The sequence below is a fragment of the Aythya fuligula genome, chromosome 2 (genome assembly GCF_009819795.1).
Source record: "Aythya fuligula isolate bAytFul2 chromosome 2, bAytFul2.pri, whole genome shotgun sequence".
Taxonomy (NCBI): Eukaryota; Metazoa; Chordata; class Aves; order Anseriformes; family Anatidae; genus Aythya; species Aythya fuligula.
The window spans coordinates 104,233,317-104,247,968 of record NC_045560.1 but is presented as its reverse complement, the minus strand read 5'-3'; the positions used below and the strand labels follow the sequence as shown (position 1 = coordinate 104,247,968).

The window sequence follows — 14,652 nt, the reverse complement described above, 5'->3', positions numbered from 1 at the left end:
AATGATTTTGTAGTTCAACGCTATTTTGGGGGGTTGCTTTTAATTGATTTCCGTGCTTCCTGCCTTTGGATCTCTTGGCGGTGACACCTCTGGTGACTCAGGAAAAAAAGTGGCCATTGCTGATGTGGGGCCGATGGCAAAAGCAGAGCAAAGTGCTGACTAAGGGAACATCTGTAAGTGGTGGTGGTGGTCACGCTGTTTGCAAGGAGCCCGAGAATAAGGAAACCGCCTTGGGGTTTCCCTCAGCTCCGCCACAGGTGGTTTTGCATTTTGTGCGTGAAGGACGTTTTTCTAGCTCGGCTTCACAGTGGTGTTTGCGTAAGCTTCGGCTACTGGTATTGCACAGGAGGGTGAGGATGACTACAAATGAAAGAGATATGATAAGAGAGAACAGGCTTGTTTCTCTGTTTGCTTTGGCTTTATTATTCATTTTTTTTTTCTGGTATCTTTCTTTTCTCGTTGGCCTTTTGAAGCAGGAATTTGATAGCGATTCCCCCAGATTCACGTTTTGGTGCCCAAAAGCAGGGTCGTTTTTGCCAAGCGCTGAGAACTGAGTAACTCTCCTGCTGCTGCTTTGCTTCCTACCTGCGTGACAACCGGGGACCTCCCCCCGGTGACTGGAGTTGTCTCTCAAGATGAGAGCATCCCCGGCGAGCAGCACAGTTTCCATAGAAATACCTACGACTGTGTAACTTCCAAAGGGCAATTTCTTCCCTTACATTGCTCATCTGTGCTGCTCCAGGAGAGCTGGAAGGGTGCAAGAGTGGCTGCAAGCGACTCATTTCTAAATATACTCAGTATTTGTGCAGAGGTGGGACTTTTGATAAGGTGATGGGCTCTGACGGCGCTCTTTGTAATCATATCTTGTGTGACAGCCAAGACCCTGGTTTCTTTTTAGCCATGGTGGAACACATCTTGGTTTTGAGTACCAGAACTCTTTTTTTAGCCATTTAGCTGAATGGGAGTGTCCTGGAAAAGTTAATTTTACTCTAGTTGGAGAGAAGTAAGTAATTAAAGAAGGCACTTGGTGTAGATCCAAAAGGAGAAAAAGGCTGTTTGCAGCTTGACTTAGGTCTTCACACGATTTAGCTGATAAAAATGAAGAAAAGTTTCCCTCCTGTAGTCTTCCTGATTTTTTTGTTTTGTTGTTTGAGTCCAGCAGCAGAATAGCAATCGCTGGAGCACTAGGTACAGTGTCCCGAGTCCTCTCTGCAGGACTTCTGGCCTCTATTGGTGTCGCAGGTGGCTCTTAAAATAAGTTCTGTTCTTTGTTACCCAACGGAATTGTTCATGTTGAAGAATTTATTCCTGTAATGGAAGCTGCGAAGGATCACCAAGAAGTTTCTCAACTTAGACCTGAGCTGTGGCCACTCATACTGATTGATTAGCAATGCTGAAAAGTGAAACACTTCATACTTTTTAGGACGTCATTTTCTTTGCAAAACTTTGCAAAGCAGACAGCATCAGTTCTGATGAAATACCGAGTGTTTTTGGGTTGTTCTTTGATGAATTACATTATGACTGACTTTTTTTTTTTCTTTTTCTCTTTGTTTTAGCTGAACTGGAGTTTGTTCAGATCATCATCATAATTGTGGTTATAACTGTTATGGTGGTAGTGATCATCTGCTTGTTGAACCATTACAAACTCTCGACACGCTCTTTCATCAACCGGCAGAGCCAGAGCAGAAGACAGGAAGAAACTCTGCAGACGGTGAGTACGAACGAACCCTTCCACCAAATCCCTTGTCCTCGTGTTGTACTCGTCTGCATCCAAGCCTGCAGAGAAGCTCTGATAGCACAACTCTTGGAAAAACTTCCAATGTTAGTTTCAGTTCTTCCTAGAGTTAGCTCTGTTGCTGCCCTTGGATTTGTCAGTGGCAAAAAAATGAGAATGGAAATTTAAAATTGACTGCCTTTGAGTATTCTTAGACCCTGCTATGCCCTACGTAGCGTGTTTCATCGTGTGTTTGGAAGTTCAGGTGTGGCGTCCTGTTAGCTGCTGCTGCTGTGGTGTGAGGGGGAATGGAAGGAGAGTAAATGGAGATCACCTGGGGTATGAAGAACTGACATTTGTGTTGTGACTTTTTAGATATTTACTAATATCTTGGAGTTTTACTGCTATTACTGCTTTGTGAAGCTGCAGTGACAGTTTGCTGGATCCAAAACACTAGAGCAGTAGCTGCCCAGGAGAACGTCGTGTTTATGTTTCATTCGAGCAGCAAGAAAATACGAGGAAAGTGATCCTTCTCAGGGGCTTGGAGTGGCTAAGATGTCTTGTTAGAGAGCCAGAGGCTGAAGGCTGAATCTCCATCCAGCTTTTCCAAGGCTGTCCCAAGCCGACCCAGCAGTAATGGGGTTTGTGACTTGCCTCGGGAGCCAGAAGTTTGCTGGGTAGGATGTGCTGGGTGCAGCTTTGTCTCACCCTTCTTTCCATCCTGGTTGTGTGTTTCAAGCTCCTTCTTTGTGCTCCGTATCACGGGGGTGTGATGAGGTGCTTCAGGGAGCTAATCTGGCTGAAAACCAGTTGCTTTTTAACACGTTTTTGCTGAGGTGACTCTTAACACTTTGGAGGCTGTGCAGGAAAGAGAGGAGGCAGCCCTGATGTCCATCGTCCTGATAACTAGGAGCTCTAACTTAGTTACAGATGAAACTACAGCTTGTAAAACCATAACCTTGTGGACTTCTGGGCTGGAAAAACTGCCTAGATTAATTTGAGAGGGTTTTTTTGAAATGGACACACTAATTTAAGAACCACGCTTCTGTCTGAAAAGTGTTAACTATAATTGCTACAAGGAGCTCAAATGACATGATTTGAGATAAAGGCAACACATTTTCATCTTCACAAATCTTTTAAAATGGCAGCGAGCTGTCAAATGCATGAAGAAACCCATTATTTCCTGCGCATGGTTCGTTAGTATCGTCTGTTATTAGAGCGAGTGGCGCCTTCTCTCTTGGAAGCCAGGGAGGAAACACCATCTTCCTGCAAATAAGGACGTCGGATTTGACACTAGGGGCTCGGGAGCCCCGCTGTAGTATCCAAAACTGCTCTTAAATCATTTTTAAAACACTGACCCAGTTTCGGTTTGATGGCACCCTTATAAGTACCGATAATCGTAGTCAAGTGAGGGCTTCGTAGGAATTGGTAATTGGTTGGCAAGAAGTGGTTACTAATTCTTCCGAAAACTGTCTGGTGTGGGTTTGTCATCGCTGTTACTCATCTTGGTTTCTGATAAACTGAAGCCATTCTTAATAAAAGGTCAGATGCGTGGGGCAGAGCCCTGTGGCAGTCTCTGAGGTCAGACATCAACTATTTTTGAATTTTCCTTTGTCTTAAGCATCAGAAGGAAATGCTGGTGGAAACCAGCCGTGCTCTGTTTGCAGCACAAGCCGTAGAAGCAGCGCGTGGGGCATGAGGAGCAGGGAACGGACGTGGTTTTTTTTGGTGATGTGAAACTGGAAATGACCAGTCCCGTCTCGCTGTCCCAAGCGGAGTGGATTGCAGAAGGTGAACAGGCAGCGCGTGCTGCGAGGCGCAGGGTGGGTTGTGCCTTGTGAAATGCATCTGCCTTTTAACCAGGCAGGCTCGGTCTGTGTGCCAGTGCTGATGGGAAGTGGGTTTTCTTCCAAGGGAACAGGCTTCTTGTGGCGTGCAGGCTCTGAAAATGGATTTAAATGTGTATTAACCACTAATGCGTAGAGGGAATGTCATTCTGACTCAGGCCTTTTGTCAGCAGAGAAACAGTGAGCGAAAACAGGGGAAGTTCAGCAGTATTTTGTAAAGCAAACCAGTAAATGAACTGGCTGGTTCCTGCAGGGAACTGTGAAGAGGAACCACCCCCACCTGACTGAGGTTGCAGAGGTGTAGCCAGAGACAGGATCTGTCCTTTCTTACTCAGATGGGCTTTTTTTTTGTTTTTGTTTTGTTTCTGTCCCCCTCCATGCCTGTGCTACGTTCAGCTCTGTGCCTTTTCCTCAGGCCTGTCCTGTTTCTGGATGAGGGTGCCCTCCAACAGCTGAGCTGCAGCTGCCCTGAAGAGGCCAGCTCGCCCACTGCCAATCTCCGTTACTCTGCTTCTTTTTATAAGAAGCAGAATATTAAATATTAAATATTTATTTACAGCCTCGCACCTGTAAAACTGGTGGGGTCAGGCCTCTGAAATAATGAAATGTGTGCTTATGTGCTTGTGGCTTTCTTCTTCGTCTAGCTGAATTTTTTTAAAAAAAAAAAAAAAAAAAGGCCTAGAGGTTGAAATTCTCATTGTCCAGAAATCAGAGTATTAAAAGAAGAGGAAATATCACCAGAATCCCAAGTGTGAGCAACACTTGAAGGGCAGAAAAGATTTTCTGATCCCAGAAAATCTGCGAGTTGGTCTTCAACCAATTCATGCTGTTGCATCCTTGTTCTGTAACCGTGCTTTTCTGCGTGCCCATCAGTTCCAGTCTAAATTCCTGTTTTTTCTTTTCTGTTTTCCCTTCCTTTATATCCCTTCTGGGGTCTTTATTACCATGATTAGTGTGCTGAGGCCTTAAACACTGAGGGCACAGTAATACTGGGTTTTCCTGTCGTGGTGCTGCTGAGGATGCTGCTTCACCTCCCAGGGTGAGCCCCCCGCCTCCTGGTGTGGCTCTTAAAATATACAAACCCTTAAAACACACAGCGTGCGTTTGGCAGAGTTTCACCATGGGTGTAATACCAGCAGAAATTCAGGTCTGGGGGAGACAGCATCTAGGAGGCCTGCAGGTAGGGCTAGGAGCGAGGAGCGCCGGCTCCTGGTGGCTACTGACTCGTTGTGGCACCTTTGGGCAGCTTGCTTTGTCTCCAAATCAAGGAGGATGCATAATAACGTGTATTTCCTTCGCTGCCATGAAATGAAGATTACTTCGCGTGGCAAAGTGCTGTGGGGTTGGGGAAATAAAGACTTCAAAGCAGCAAGTAACAGAAATAACCGCTGGAAGTGTCAGGAGGCAGAGTAAGAGTGAGAGTTCTGACTCCGCAATTACCTCTCTTGAACTTCTTGTTGGTGCTGTGCCATTTATTCTGCAAGGTGCTGTAACCTTTCCTGCCCTTGGGGGGAAAAAAAAAATCTTATAAAGGAAGGAGAGGCCTTGCTCGTGTCATTCTGCTAGGAACAAGGCAGTAGTTTCGCCCCCCTCATGTCTGGGAGGGAAAGCGTTGTGAGCTGCAGAGCTGGGATGCTCTGCATCAACTGAGAAGGGGCAGGGCAGGGAGGAACGGGCCCGTGGGTGTTCCTGGAGTAGGGCACTGATGAAATGTGCTGTAATATGTCACTGCCACCTAGGGCCAAAATCGGAAACTACACTGCCACTTGAAACACTTCACCTGCAAAAAAAAAAAAAAAAAAAGATAGGGGTATTATTTTATATATATAAGTGTAAAAATATATACGTAAAATGTGAGTTTAGTTAGGGGGAAGAGAGTGACCCTCTTAATACCCATAATACCCATAAAAGCATTTCAGAAAGTGAAAACCTGACTTTTGTTTCCCAGGAAGTACCATTTCAGGCAGAGTTCTGGTTGTTAAAAACTAAAAAGTGGAAAAAAAACCAACACAAAGCCACTCCTTAAGGGAGTCAGTAAATAAGCAAATTTGTGATTGTAGGGGTTGTTCTTGCTTCATTACAGTCTGAGGAGTTTTTTCTAACTGAGCATACATTCTTACCAGAAATGAGTCTTGAGTTGTGAAATCTTCCAGTAAGTTTCTTGCCTCCCATCTGTCGGTGTGCTGATGCTGAACCACGGAGGCTGGATGACAGCGTGTGCTCCAGGAAGCTCAGTGATCAAAAAGTGGCCTTGGGAAGCCGTCTTCCTAAACTGTTTGAATCTAGAGGCTGTAAATCTTGGTAAAACATAAATTAAGCAAGTTATCGTGGGTTTATCCAGTCTCCTAAGTTCTAAACATTGACGTAAATGACCATTACCACGAGATAATTAAGTAATCGCCCAGCTGGATTTATTAAATGGCGCTGTTATTTCCAAACCTAATCACAACATTCGTTTCTGTACGTTGTCATGAAACCCAGGAGCAGCTAAGGGCAGCAAAAGACGTAGCTGCAGCCGTCAGACCTCGCTTGCTCTGGCGTTATTTGTAGGAGCTGGGATTTACCACGAAGACTCGTAGCCTTGTTCATTCCAGGACCTAGTGATGCTAAAAATGGGCACAGCACAGGGAGGGAATGAACGCACGGGCTTTCCCTCCATGGCGCTTATAAATATTCAAGTTCATGCTTGTAGACTGGTAGTATAAGAAGGAGCAAGTTGAAGGGGGCGAGGCTACCACGTACACGCAAGAAGCAGGTAGGTGATGTATGACCCCTGTAAGAAAACGTCCTGCCTGGTGTCGGGACGGGTGATTTTCCTCAGATGGAGACTTGAGGAAGGTAGATGGCAAACCTGCTGCAAAGGCCAGAATTGGCAAGATGGGCAGACGCTTGTTTGCATGCAATTCTCTTGTCCAGACAGAGGCCGCCTTATGGAGGGAGTGGATGTACTTAGAGAAGGCAAAGATCAGAAAACTTCTGTAGCATTTCAGAGCAGGATTCAGCAAAGTGCTTCAATGTCTTCAGTTTTTTATTGATTTCCTGGGTTTTCTCTTAGCTGTTGGACATGATATTATGCATAAATGATTCTCCTGTTTTGTAGTACCCTTCAAATATATAAATATAAGCCCCACAGAACCATTCATAATTAAGGACTGGCATGTTTTTTGTTGTCTGCCCCCTTTCTGTCTTTGGTCATCCCCCAGAAAACCTCCGGGAAGGTGGTAGCTGCAGGTGTGCTGTGGGACACACCGTCACAGGGGCTGTTGTTGCACATCCTTGCATCCTTAGCATCTCAGAGGTACTCCAGTCCCTGTCAGGCTGCTTCTGTTTCCAGGGCTGCTTCTTAGCTCTGTGCTGAGGCACAGCCTGCAGGTCCTTCTCCCTCTCGGTGTGGGGAGCAGCTAGACACTGTCCTACAAGCCGTGGTTTGAAGGAACCTGCTGTGGGGCTGCATGGGAGGTGTAGTTCGTGGGCTGTTAACTGGGCACTTTAGCTCTGACTAACAGATTTTACTTCAGAACAACAAATTTGGAGCCTGCTTGGCCAGCCACTGATAACTTGGTTGTCTTTAATAGCGCAGGTACAACCTCAGCTATTTCAGAATGAGGGCATCTGGGTGATGGAGAGGTGGAAAGGAAGGTGGACACTCATAATTTGAGCCACTACCGTTGCACAGATATCATTTCTGCAGTTGACAAAATCTTTTATAGCCACTGAAGCATACGAACCTACCCAGGATTTGTCCTTGATATCAGGCCTTTGTGAGTGGGGACACTTGCAAAAGGAAGTTGTAAATAATTGCGATTGTCAGCCTGCTATATCTGCTCTCTGAAGCTCCAGAAGAGAAGTGATTGACCAGCTTTGTTATTCGAAGCATTTCCCTTAACAGCTGAATCCTGTGGGAGATTCCTCTCAGAGCAGCTTTCCTCTGTGCTGGACTCTCCTGACAAGATCACAGACGGCTTTTGGTCTCTGAGAGCCGTGCTGAACATCGAGTTAGGTCTATTTTTACATCTGAAGTATGTTCAAAGATGCTGTGGTGAGAAAAAGCTTGATGGTAGGATTTGAGGGTAGGCTATACAGGGTAATGCTTTTGGGGGCAGCGTGCATTTTCTTTCTTGTTCCTGAAATTTCTTGTCTGTAACATCAGGAAACTTTACTTAGCACCAAGACAATGCTCATGACCAGATAATTGATTTTTTTTTTTCACTAAGACTGTAATTCTGTCCTTTATAGTCCCTCTGAGGTGCCCTTTTCAGCTTTGAAATTTTCCGATAAGATAAATGAATGGCAGTGGTTATTGTGACTCTAAAAATTAATTGAGAAGAAAAAAAAAACCAACAATATACCTGAAGCTATTTTCCCATATTCAGAGTTTTTTCTTTGCCCTTTTATTCTGCCCTGGATGTTGGTATGGTATCAGAACAGACTTCTAGGGCATGAGAGAGAAAATGCTTTGGCCTGAAGGTGGCTGAAGGGGGGAACCGGTGGCTGAAACCTCAGCGCTTTCATTGCTGCAGGGAATTAGGCAACGGGCAGGTTTGACCAGGATTGTCCTGGGTTTAGAGTGAGCGTCACTTCACGACGTTGCAGACGTCAGGTTTTGTTGTGAACTGTTCTGACTCCTGCGTGTGACCTGGATCCTCGCCGCTGAGACGAGCCTCGTCCTACCTCCCTACAGCTGCCCGTGCTGACGTGGCCGCACAGCCGGCTGGGAGGTGACGGGTACCAGCTCGGCACCTTCCTGACACGCTGAGCTCGGCTGGGTGGGGGGCAGAGCTGCTGCCTGCTCTGCTTCTCAGAAGGAAGGAGTGGGGCCTGTCCAGGTGTGGATAACCAGTCGTCAGAAGCTGAGTGCTCTGGGAGAGTTTTGGTGTTGAGTTAGGATTGTTGTGTCATCTGTTGATTTCTCTCATTTGTTGTTTCCTTCTACATTCCAGGAAGGGTGCTTGTGGCCTTCAGAAAGCTCGGTGTCGCGCCAGGGTGCTTCAGAGGTAAAGTCAGATTTCTTACTGTCTTTGGCGATGTGCTTTCCTCCTTTTTGTTCATATATTTGCCTCCCCTCAAGACTTACTCAGTAAATTACGCCTTTTCAGTGTAGATCAAGAGCCAGATTCATGTGGACAACTGAGTCTGTCTCAATTCCCATTCAGTAAACGTCTAAGACATTTTCAATTAAAAGAATGAAGTTCTGGCTACCTGAAGCTTTATCTCCATCAGCAGCTCCCTGTAGCACAGTAGCTGTTCACAGATGAGAGTCATGCATTGGCTCAGTAATTGGAATCTGGTCAGCCTGTTGCTCTTCCCCGTGTATTTTTCCCAAATTTACAGCAAATGCTCTGTTACCAGTGTTTCTGTCTTCTGGCTAGCCACAGACACTGCCACTCGTTGTCCTGAGTGGTGGCACAGCTCTCCTGTGTCAAACTGAATCTTCCTGATAGCTGACACTGCATGTGTGGGGTCAGGGGATGAAGACCCTGCGTGGACCCAGAAACGAAAAGAGCAACTGGATAGGTCTGGGTCTGAGAAGCTGGTGTGTCTGTCCAGATTTGGAACAGATAGCTCCTCACAGAGTATCCCAAACTTCCTCTTGTAAATCCTGACCTTCTCCAGTGCTTAATGTGCCAGAGGCATTTTTTTCCACACCCAGAGCCCCCTGGAGGTTGAGGTCTGGCTGAGAACTGAGGGGGTGGAGGACACCTGATCTGCTCGTGTGGTGAAGGCGTGAGATATGCTGGACCTCCACAAAATGCACTTAAAACTGAAATTCCTTGATGATGAAGGGGGTTACTTTAACTCGGAGTAGGAGGGGGAGGCTCGAGCTGCAGCTGAAGTTCAGCATTGGGGCATTTCATTTTCTCGGAACTCATTAATTGTGAAGATTAGAGAGAAAAATAATTTCAAGTGTTAACTCTGAACAGCAGCAGGATTGTCTAATCCCCGCTCTGCGTGCTGTAATGTCAGAAGGAGCCGTGTAGGATCTCGGCCTTCCTTTGTGAAACCGCTCTCCAATATCTCGTGTTAGATCCTTCCTGCAACTCCTACCCCTTTTGTCACATGCACGCACATGGGAGCACGCTATCTGCTGGATTCAACCTCTGAGCTAGGTGACAAAGAGCAGCATTTTCCATGTTACCACTTCTGCAGTTGGGAGGACCCGCAGCGCTTTGCTCAGCGCCGTCTCTCTCTCTTCCCGTTGCAGATCATGTACGCTCCGAGGTCCAGGGACAGGTTCACCGCCCCATCCTTCATGCAGCGGGACCGTTTCAGTCGCTTCCAGCCCACGTACCCCTACATGCAGCACGAGATCGACCTCCCTCCGACCATTTCCCTCTCGGACGGGGAAGAGCCGCCGCCCTACCAGGGCCCGTGCACCCTGCAGCTCCGGGACCCAGAGCAGCAGATGGAGCTCAACCGGGAGTCCGTCAGGGCGCCGCCCAACCGAACCATTTTTGATAGCGACTTGATAGACATCTCGATGTACAATGGGGGCCCCTGCCCACCGAGCAGCAATTCGGGCATAAGTGCAACCAACTACAGCAGCAACGGAAGGATGGAAGGACCACCCCCGACGTACAGCGAGGTGATGGGGCACTACCCCGGCTCCTCTTTTTTCCATCACCAGCACAGCAACGCGCCTCCTCCCTCGCAGAGGGGGAGCAGACTTCAGTTTCAGCAGAACAATTCAGAGAGCACAATTGTCCCCAGCAAAGGCCAGGAGCGGAAAGCAGGGAACCTGGTCTGAGTCACTCGCCCGGGTGCGTTCGAACTGAAGACGAGAGAGATCCAAGCAGGGCGGCGGAGGAAGACCCCCGTGCTCCGGTGCACAATGTTGTTACATTTCACGTGGTACAACTTAGTAAAACCAAACGTGCAAACCAGTTCTTTGTTTCTGATTCCTTTCAGGGGAATTGCATGCAAAGCAGACCGAAAGAAATACAAACTTCCATTCAGTTTGTCTACGAGCAGTGTTTCAGGGGAGGGGGGGGATATATTATTTTTTTTTTTAATAAACTATTTCAATTATTTAATTCTAAAAGGAAACTTAGCACAGAAATGAGGCTTGTGTAGCCTGTTTTATACTCACTGAATGGCAGAAAGAAGAAGAAGGTTTTGCTAGATAAATGGGGGAAGAATTGGCCAGTTTGCTTTTTTTTTTCTCCCAGGGTGTGCATTTTTTTTTTTTTTTAATATGAATCAAAATTCCTGTTTTGTGTGCCAAGGTATAAAGTTGAGAACTTAGATGAATGCAAGGAATTAATTTGTGTTGTGATAAATGTGTTTTAAAAAGTTGCACTATCTTAATGTTTTAAAAAAATATATATGAGGGAACTGTTTTATGTGAAGTTCTTCTATATGTTGTCTTTTCACCTGTGGAATAATGATTGAGCCCCAGAAGTAATCTGGAGGAGTTTGCCCCCCTCCCCCTGGCTTTGCTTAGAAAAAGGGGACAGGACTTAGCCTAACATCTCTTGACTTACCCAAATCGAGAAGTACAGGGACACTTCACTTGTTGTCTTTGCAATAATTTGCATTCACGTAACAGCGCGTCAACGAAAGTGTCTTGGAGACTTTTGGATGGAAGAAGGCAAATGTGACATCCCAGCTTTTTCCATCACTTAGGGTTTAGCTATTTTGCAGTTTAGACTCTTTGTTTCGTAAAAGGCAAAAACAAAAGCCCAGATGTGTTGATTTGTATCGGTTCTAACCAAGTGCTGCCGTTCTTTTCCTTCTCATAACGCAGTATCACCAGTACTCAAGGTTTTAGAGATTTTTTTGTCCTCACTGTAGCCTGAAGTGTATCTAGTCACATATCATGACATTATGCAATAAATTGTTTAAAAATGCAAGGTGGGTTTTCTCCCCTGCAATGCTGTTGAAATATGTGAGACTCTGTTGTGCTTTCCGCTCTCCGTTGCCATCTTCTAGATCCCGAAATTCAGGCCTGCAGATCCAGCCTGCTGACGTGGCGACGGCGGTGCTGCCTTCTGCAGCATCCCTGCCAGCGACGGATGGAGGGTGCCCACGTGTTGGCTAAGCGTCTGTAAGCCCTGGTGTTGTCGTGCTGGTCTTAAAAGCAGTTGGAAGATTTCTACCTGCTGGTGAAGCCGTGTGCGGGGTGCTTCTTCCCCTGGCTGGCTCGGTGTGGGAGCAAACGCGGCGCTGGCAGGCGGCTGAATGGTGATGGTGGCAGCACAAGCACATGAAAAAGCACAACTTGCACTTAAAATGCATTTCGGAAATGGACTTAAAAGTAAGAACCTGTAGAGTCTCTAGTTTGCATAGTTTCTAATATATATATGTGTGTGTGTGTGTGTGCGTGCGTCGCAGACTCTTCACTTTAAGATCTCACCTTCCCCGCTCCCGAAGCCTTTGCTCGGTGGCCGGCAGCGGGCGGGAGCTGGCACCTGAAGGCTCTGGCACCTGAAGCGAGTCTTTGATCTATGCAGAGTTTTGATGCCAAAACAGAGCGCGTGTCTTTGTGTGTGCGTGTCTTACGGGCCTCGGCGTGGATCGTTTTCTTCGTGAGCTGGCTGGGTTTTGTGCTGGGTTAGAATTGGCTGAACTGTGAGCCTGGGCGTGCAGCCTCGCCTGTCGCCGTCGTTGTTCCTTGGTCCGAGTCGCCCCGGTAATGCGGAGTAACGCTGCCTCTTAGTTTAGGTGTTATTTCCTGGGAGAGGCTATGAAGGGACTCATTTTTCCATGCTCAGCCCCACAGGACGGGTGTTCAGGAGACGACTGGGTGGCTGTCAGTCAGCTGGGGCTCTCGTCGCACCTAGTTCCTGGGAATAAAAGCTGTTCAATTAGGTTTTTTTTGCAGATAACCGATGAACATAATCCCTTAGGTAAATCAAGCGAACTTAGGAAATGTTAGCTTTGGTCTTCAGTGACTTTTGTTGTCCCATGGAAGTGAGCTGTTGGCCAGACGATGCTTGTGCCTACTCGGAGCCCTTGCTGTTGCCTCGGTGTGAGTTATTTAGCCGAAAAACCATTAGGTGAGAACAGCTGGAGCTCGGTCATCGTGGCTGAGCACACCTCGATACCAACTTCTGCTCACGTGCAGATCTCACAGAAGTGAGCCTTGAAGTTACCTTCAAAGTCACCTCTGGGGAATGTGCCTGCTTTGAAGACAGCCCTTGGCTATCTTTTAAGCACTTCCCGTTCGTGTTCCTGGGTATGATGCATGCATGGTTGTCTCAATTTTTCTTGACCGAGGCAGTTTGCCTGTGTGTGGAAAATGGGAGCTGTATTAAAAAAAAAAAAAAAATTGTAGAAAGGAACTTAATGTATGCCCACCTCATGGTTGTGTTTCTGCCTCCATCTCTGTCTTCTCCTCGTGTTTTGCTGTCCAAAGCTCACGTGCAGCCAGTGTTCCCAGCAGCAATGCAAGTGTAGTCACTGGTGCTTGCTGCAGGTGAGCTTGCCATCCGCTGCTTTTGTTTGGGGGCCTCTTCTGGGTGCAAATACAACGTTTTTGAGTGAATATTAGTGATCTTTGATGGGAGTCACAGCTACTGGATAACGTTACAGAAGGACGTGCTCTTTTTTGTTGTAGTGAGAGAGAATATGCCCCAGAACAGTAAAATAAAGACTATAAAAACTAAATAGATAGCACTATTGATCTTCACAGGCTGAGGAGTGGGTGTCCTCTGAACGCAGGTAATGCTGCACAGTGTTTATGGAAAATTCCACTTGAGAATATCCAGCATCAGTGAAAGTGCTCCACAGCCACTCAAAGGCAGCGTCGTGAATTATTAAAGAGTTCAGGAAGCGCTGCAGAGTTAACCGGGTGGATTATACATCCATGCTGGTGTTGTGTTTTACGTGCATCATGCGCATAAGCACACAACGCCTGGGTGGTTTTTTCTAATAGCCTGAATTTTGGTTGTCTCGCCTGGTCTTTGCCCAGTATTGCCCCAAATTCACTCCAGTCTCCCCGCTTCAGAAATTTTCAGGCTAAAAGGCTTATTTTTTTTTTAAACATACCTTTAAGAAATAAAGCATGATGACTTCTCTTACCTACCACAAAGGTTGATTCTTCCCTGAAGTGGCTTGGCACGGGTCCGTGCGTGGTGCTAAACGTGCCCCATCTGCAGCGTGTTCTCCGGTGATCCTGCAGGGCTGGGAAAGGCAGGGTGCAGCTATCCAAAGAGATTTCTCCCTGCCACTAAGCCCTGCTCCTGGGTGTGTGCTTGGCCTGGTTGTGCTTGGGTTCGTTGCAATGCTGTGCCATCAGGCTCTTTGTACGTGAAGTCGCCTTAAAGATACGAATGAGGTATACGAAAAGTAGTGCCCGTTCAGGTCCTTTCTCGGTCGTGCGTGTGGCACACGCAGGATTCACGGTACTTGGATGAAAGTGAGGAAAGCATTCACACTCCTGCAATCGTGGTGTCTGCAGGAACCATGGGTTGAGTGGTGCCTTTTTATTTTTATTTTTTTTAATTGCTTTCCCCACTTCTCCCACCAGCTGGCAGCTGCTTCTGCCATCCCGAATCTCTGAATTTGTGTGTTGCAGAAATAAAAAATAATAATACAAAAAAGCCACTGAGATCAGATTTTTTTTTTTTTCCCCTTATGAATGTGGTTCAGGGAAGAGCAGGGAGCGGGCTGACATCATTTCTGGAGGAAGGCGCTTTCTTTGTGAAGTGAAGGGGAAGGAAGGTGTGTCTTGCTAAAAGATGCTGTGTGTAGGCTGAATGGCTTTGCCTGGAGCCCCGCTTCTAACCCTGCTGCTGGGTAGCAAGCTGTCGGGCCTTCAGACCAGCACCCTGCTCTGTAGGTTTGTGTTCTGGAGAAGGTGTATGGCTTGCGTTTTGCTGACTCTGAGCCCTGCACGCCCGTTGTAGCTAAGGTAACCTGGTTTCACAGGCAAAGAAAAAGAAAGTGGTGTGCTGGTGAAAGATAATGTTCTAAAATTGCAATTTTTTTTCCCCCCCAAGGTTAAACAATACGCTTGCTGGTACACTTGAAGATATTTAGGGTTGTCCCCAGGTTCTCTCTGGTCATTACCATTGAGTTGTGTCCATTTGTGTGTGTTTATACATACCTGCATGGAAAATTGTTCCTCCGTCCTATCCGTTGATAATCTAT

General features: G+C 46.7%; 1 protein-coding gene across 3 annotated transcripts in view; it reads left to right on the top strand.

Moving 5' to 3' along the window:
- Positions 1 to 14,110, top strand: part of LDLRAD4 (low density lipoprotein receptor class A domain containing 4) — a 234,962-nt gene extending 220,852 nt beyond the window's left edge. For all 3 annotated transcript variants that reach the window (XM_032181924.1, XM_032181927.1, XM_032181926.1), the window contains 3 exons: positions 1,557 to 1,711; positions 8,502 to 8,555; positions 9,764 to 14,110. In XM_032181924.1, coding sequence (XP_032037815.1) covers positions 1,557 to 1,711; positions 8,502 to 8,555; positions 9,764 to 10,306 — 752 coding nt within the window. In that variant the 3' untranslated portion in view covers positions 10,307 to 14,110. The remainder of the gene's footprint in view (positions 1 to 1,556; positions 1,712 to 8,501; positions 8,556 to 9,763) is intronic.
- The last annotated feature ends 542 nt before the right edge of the window (positions 14,111 to 14,652 follow it).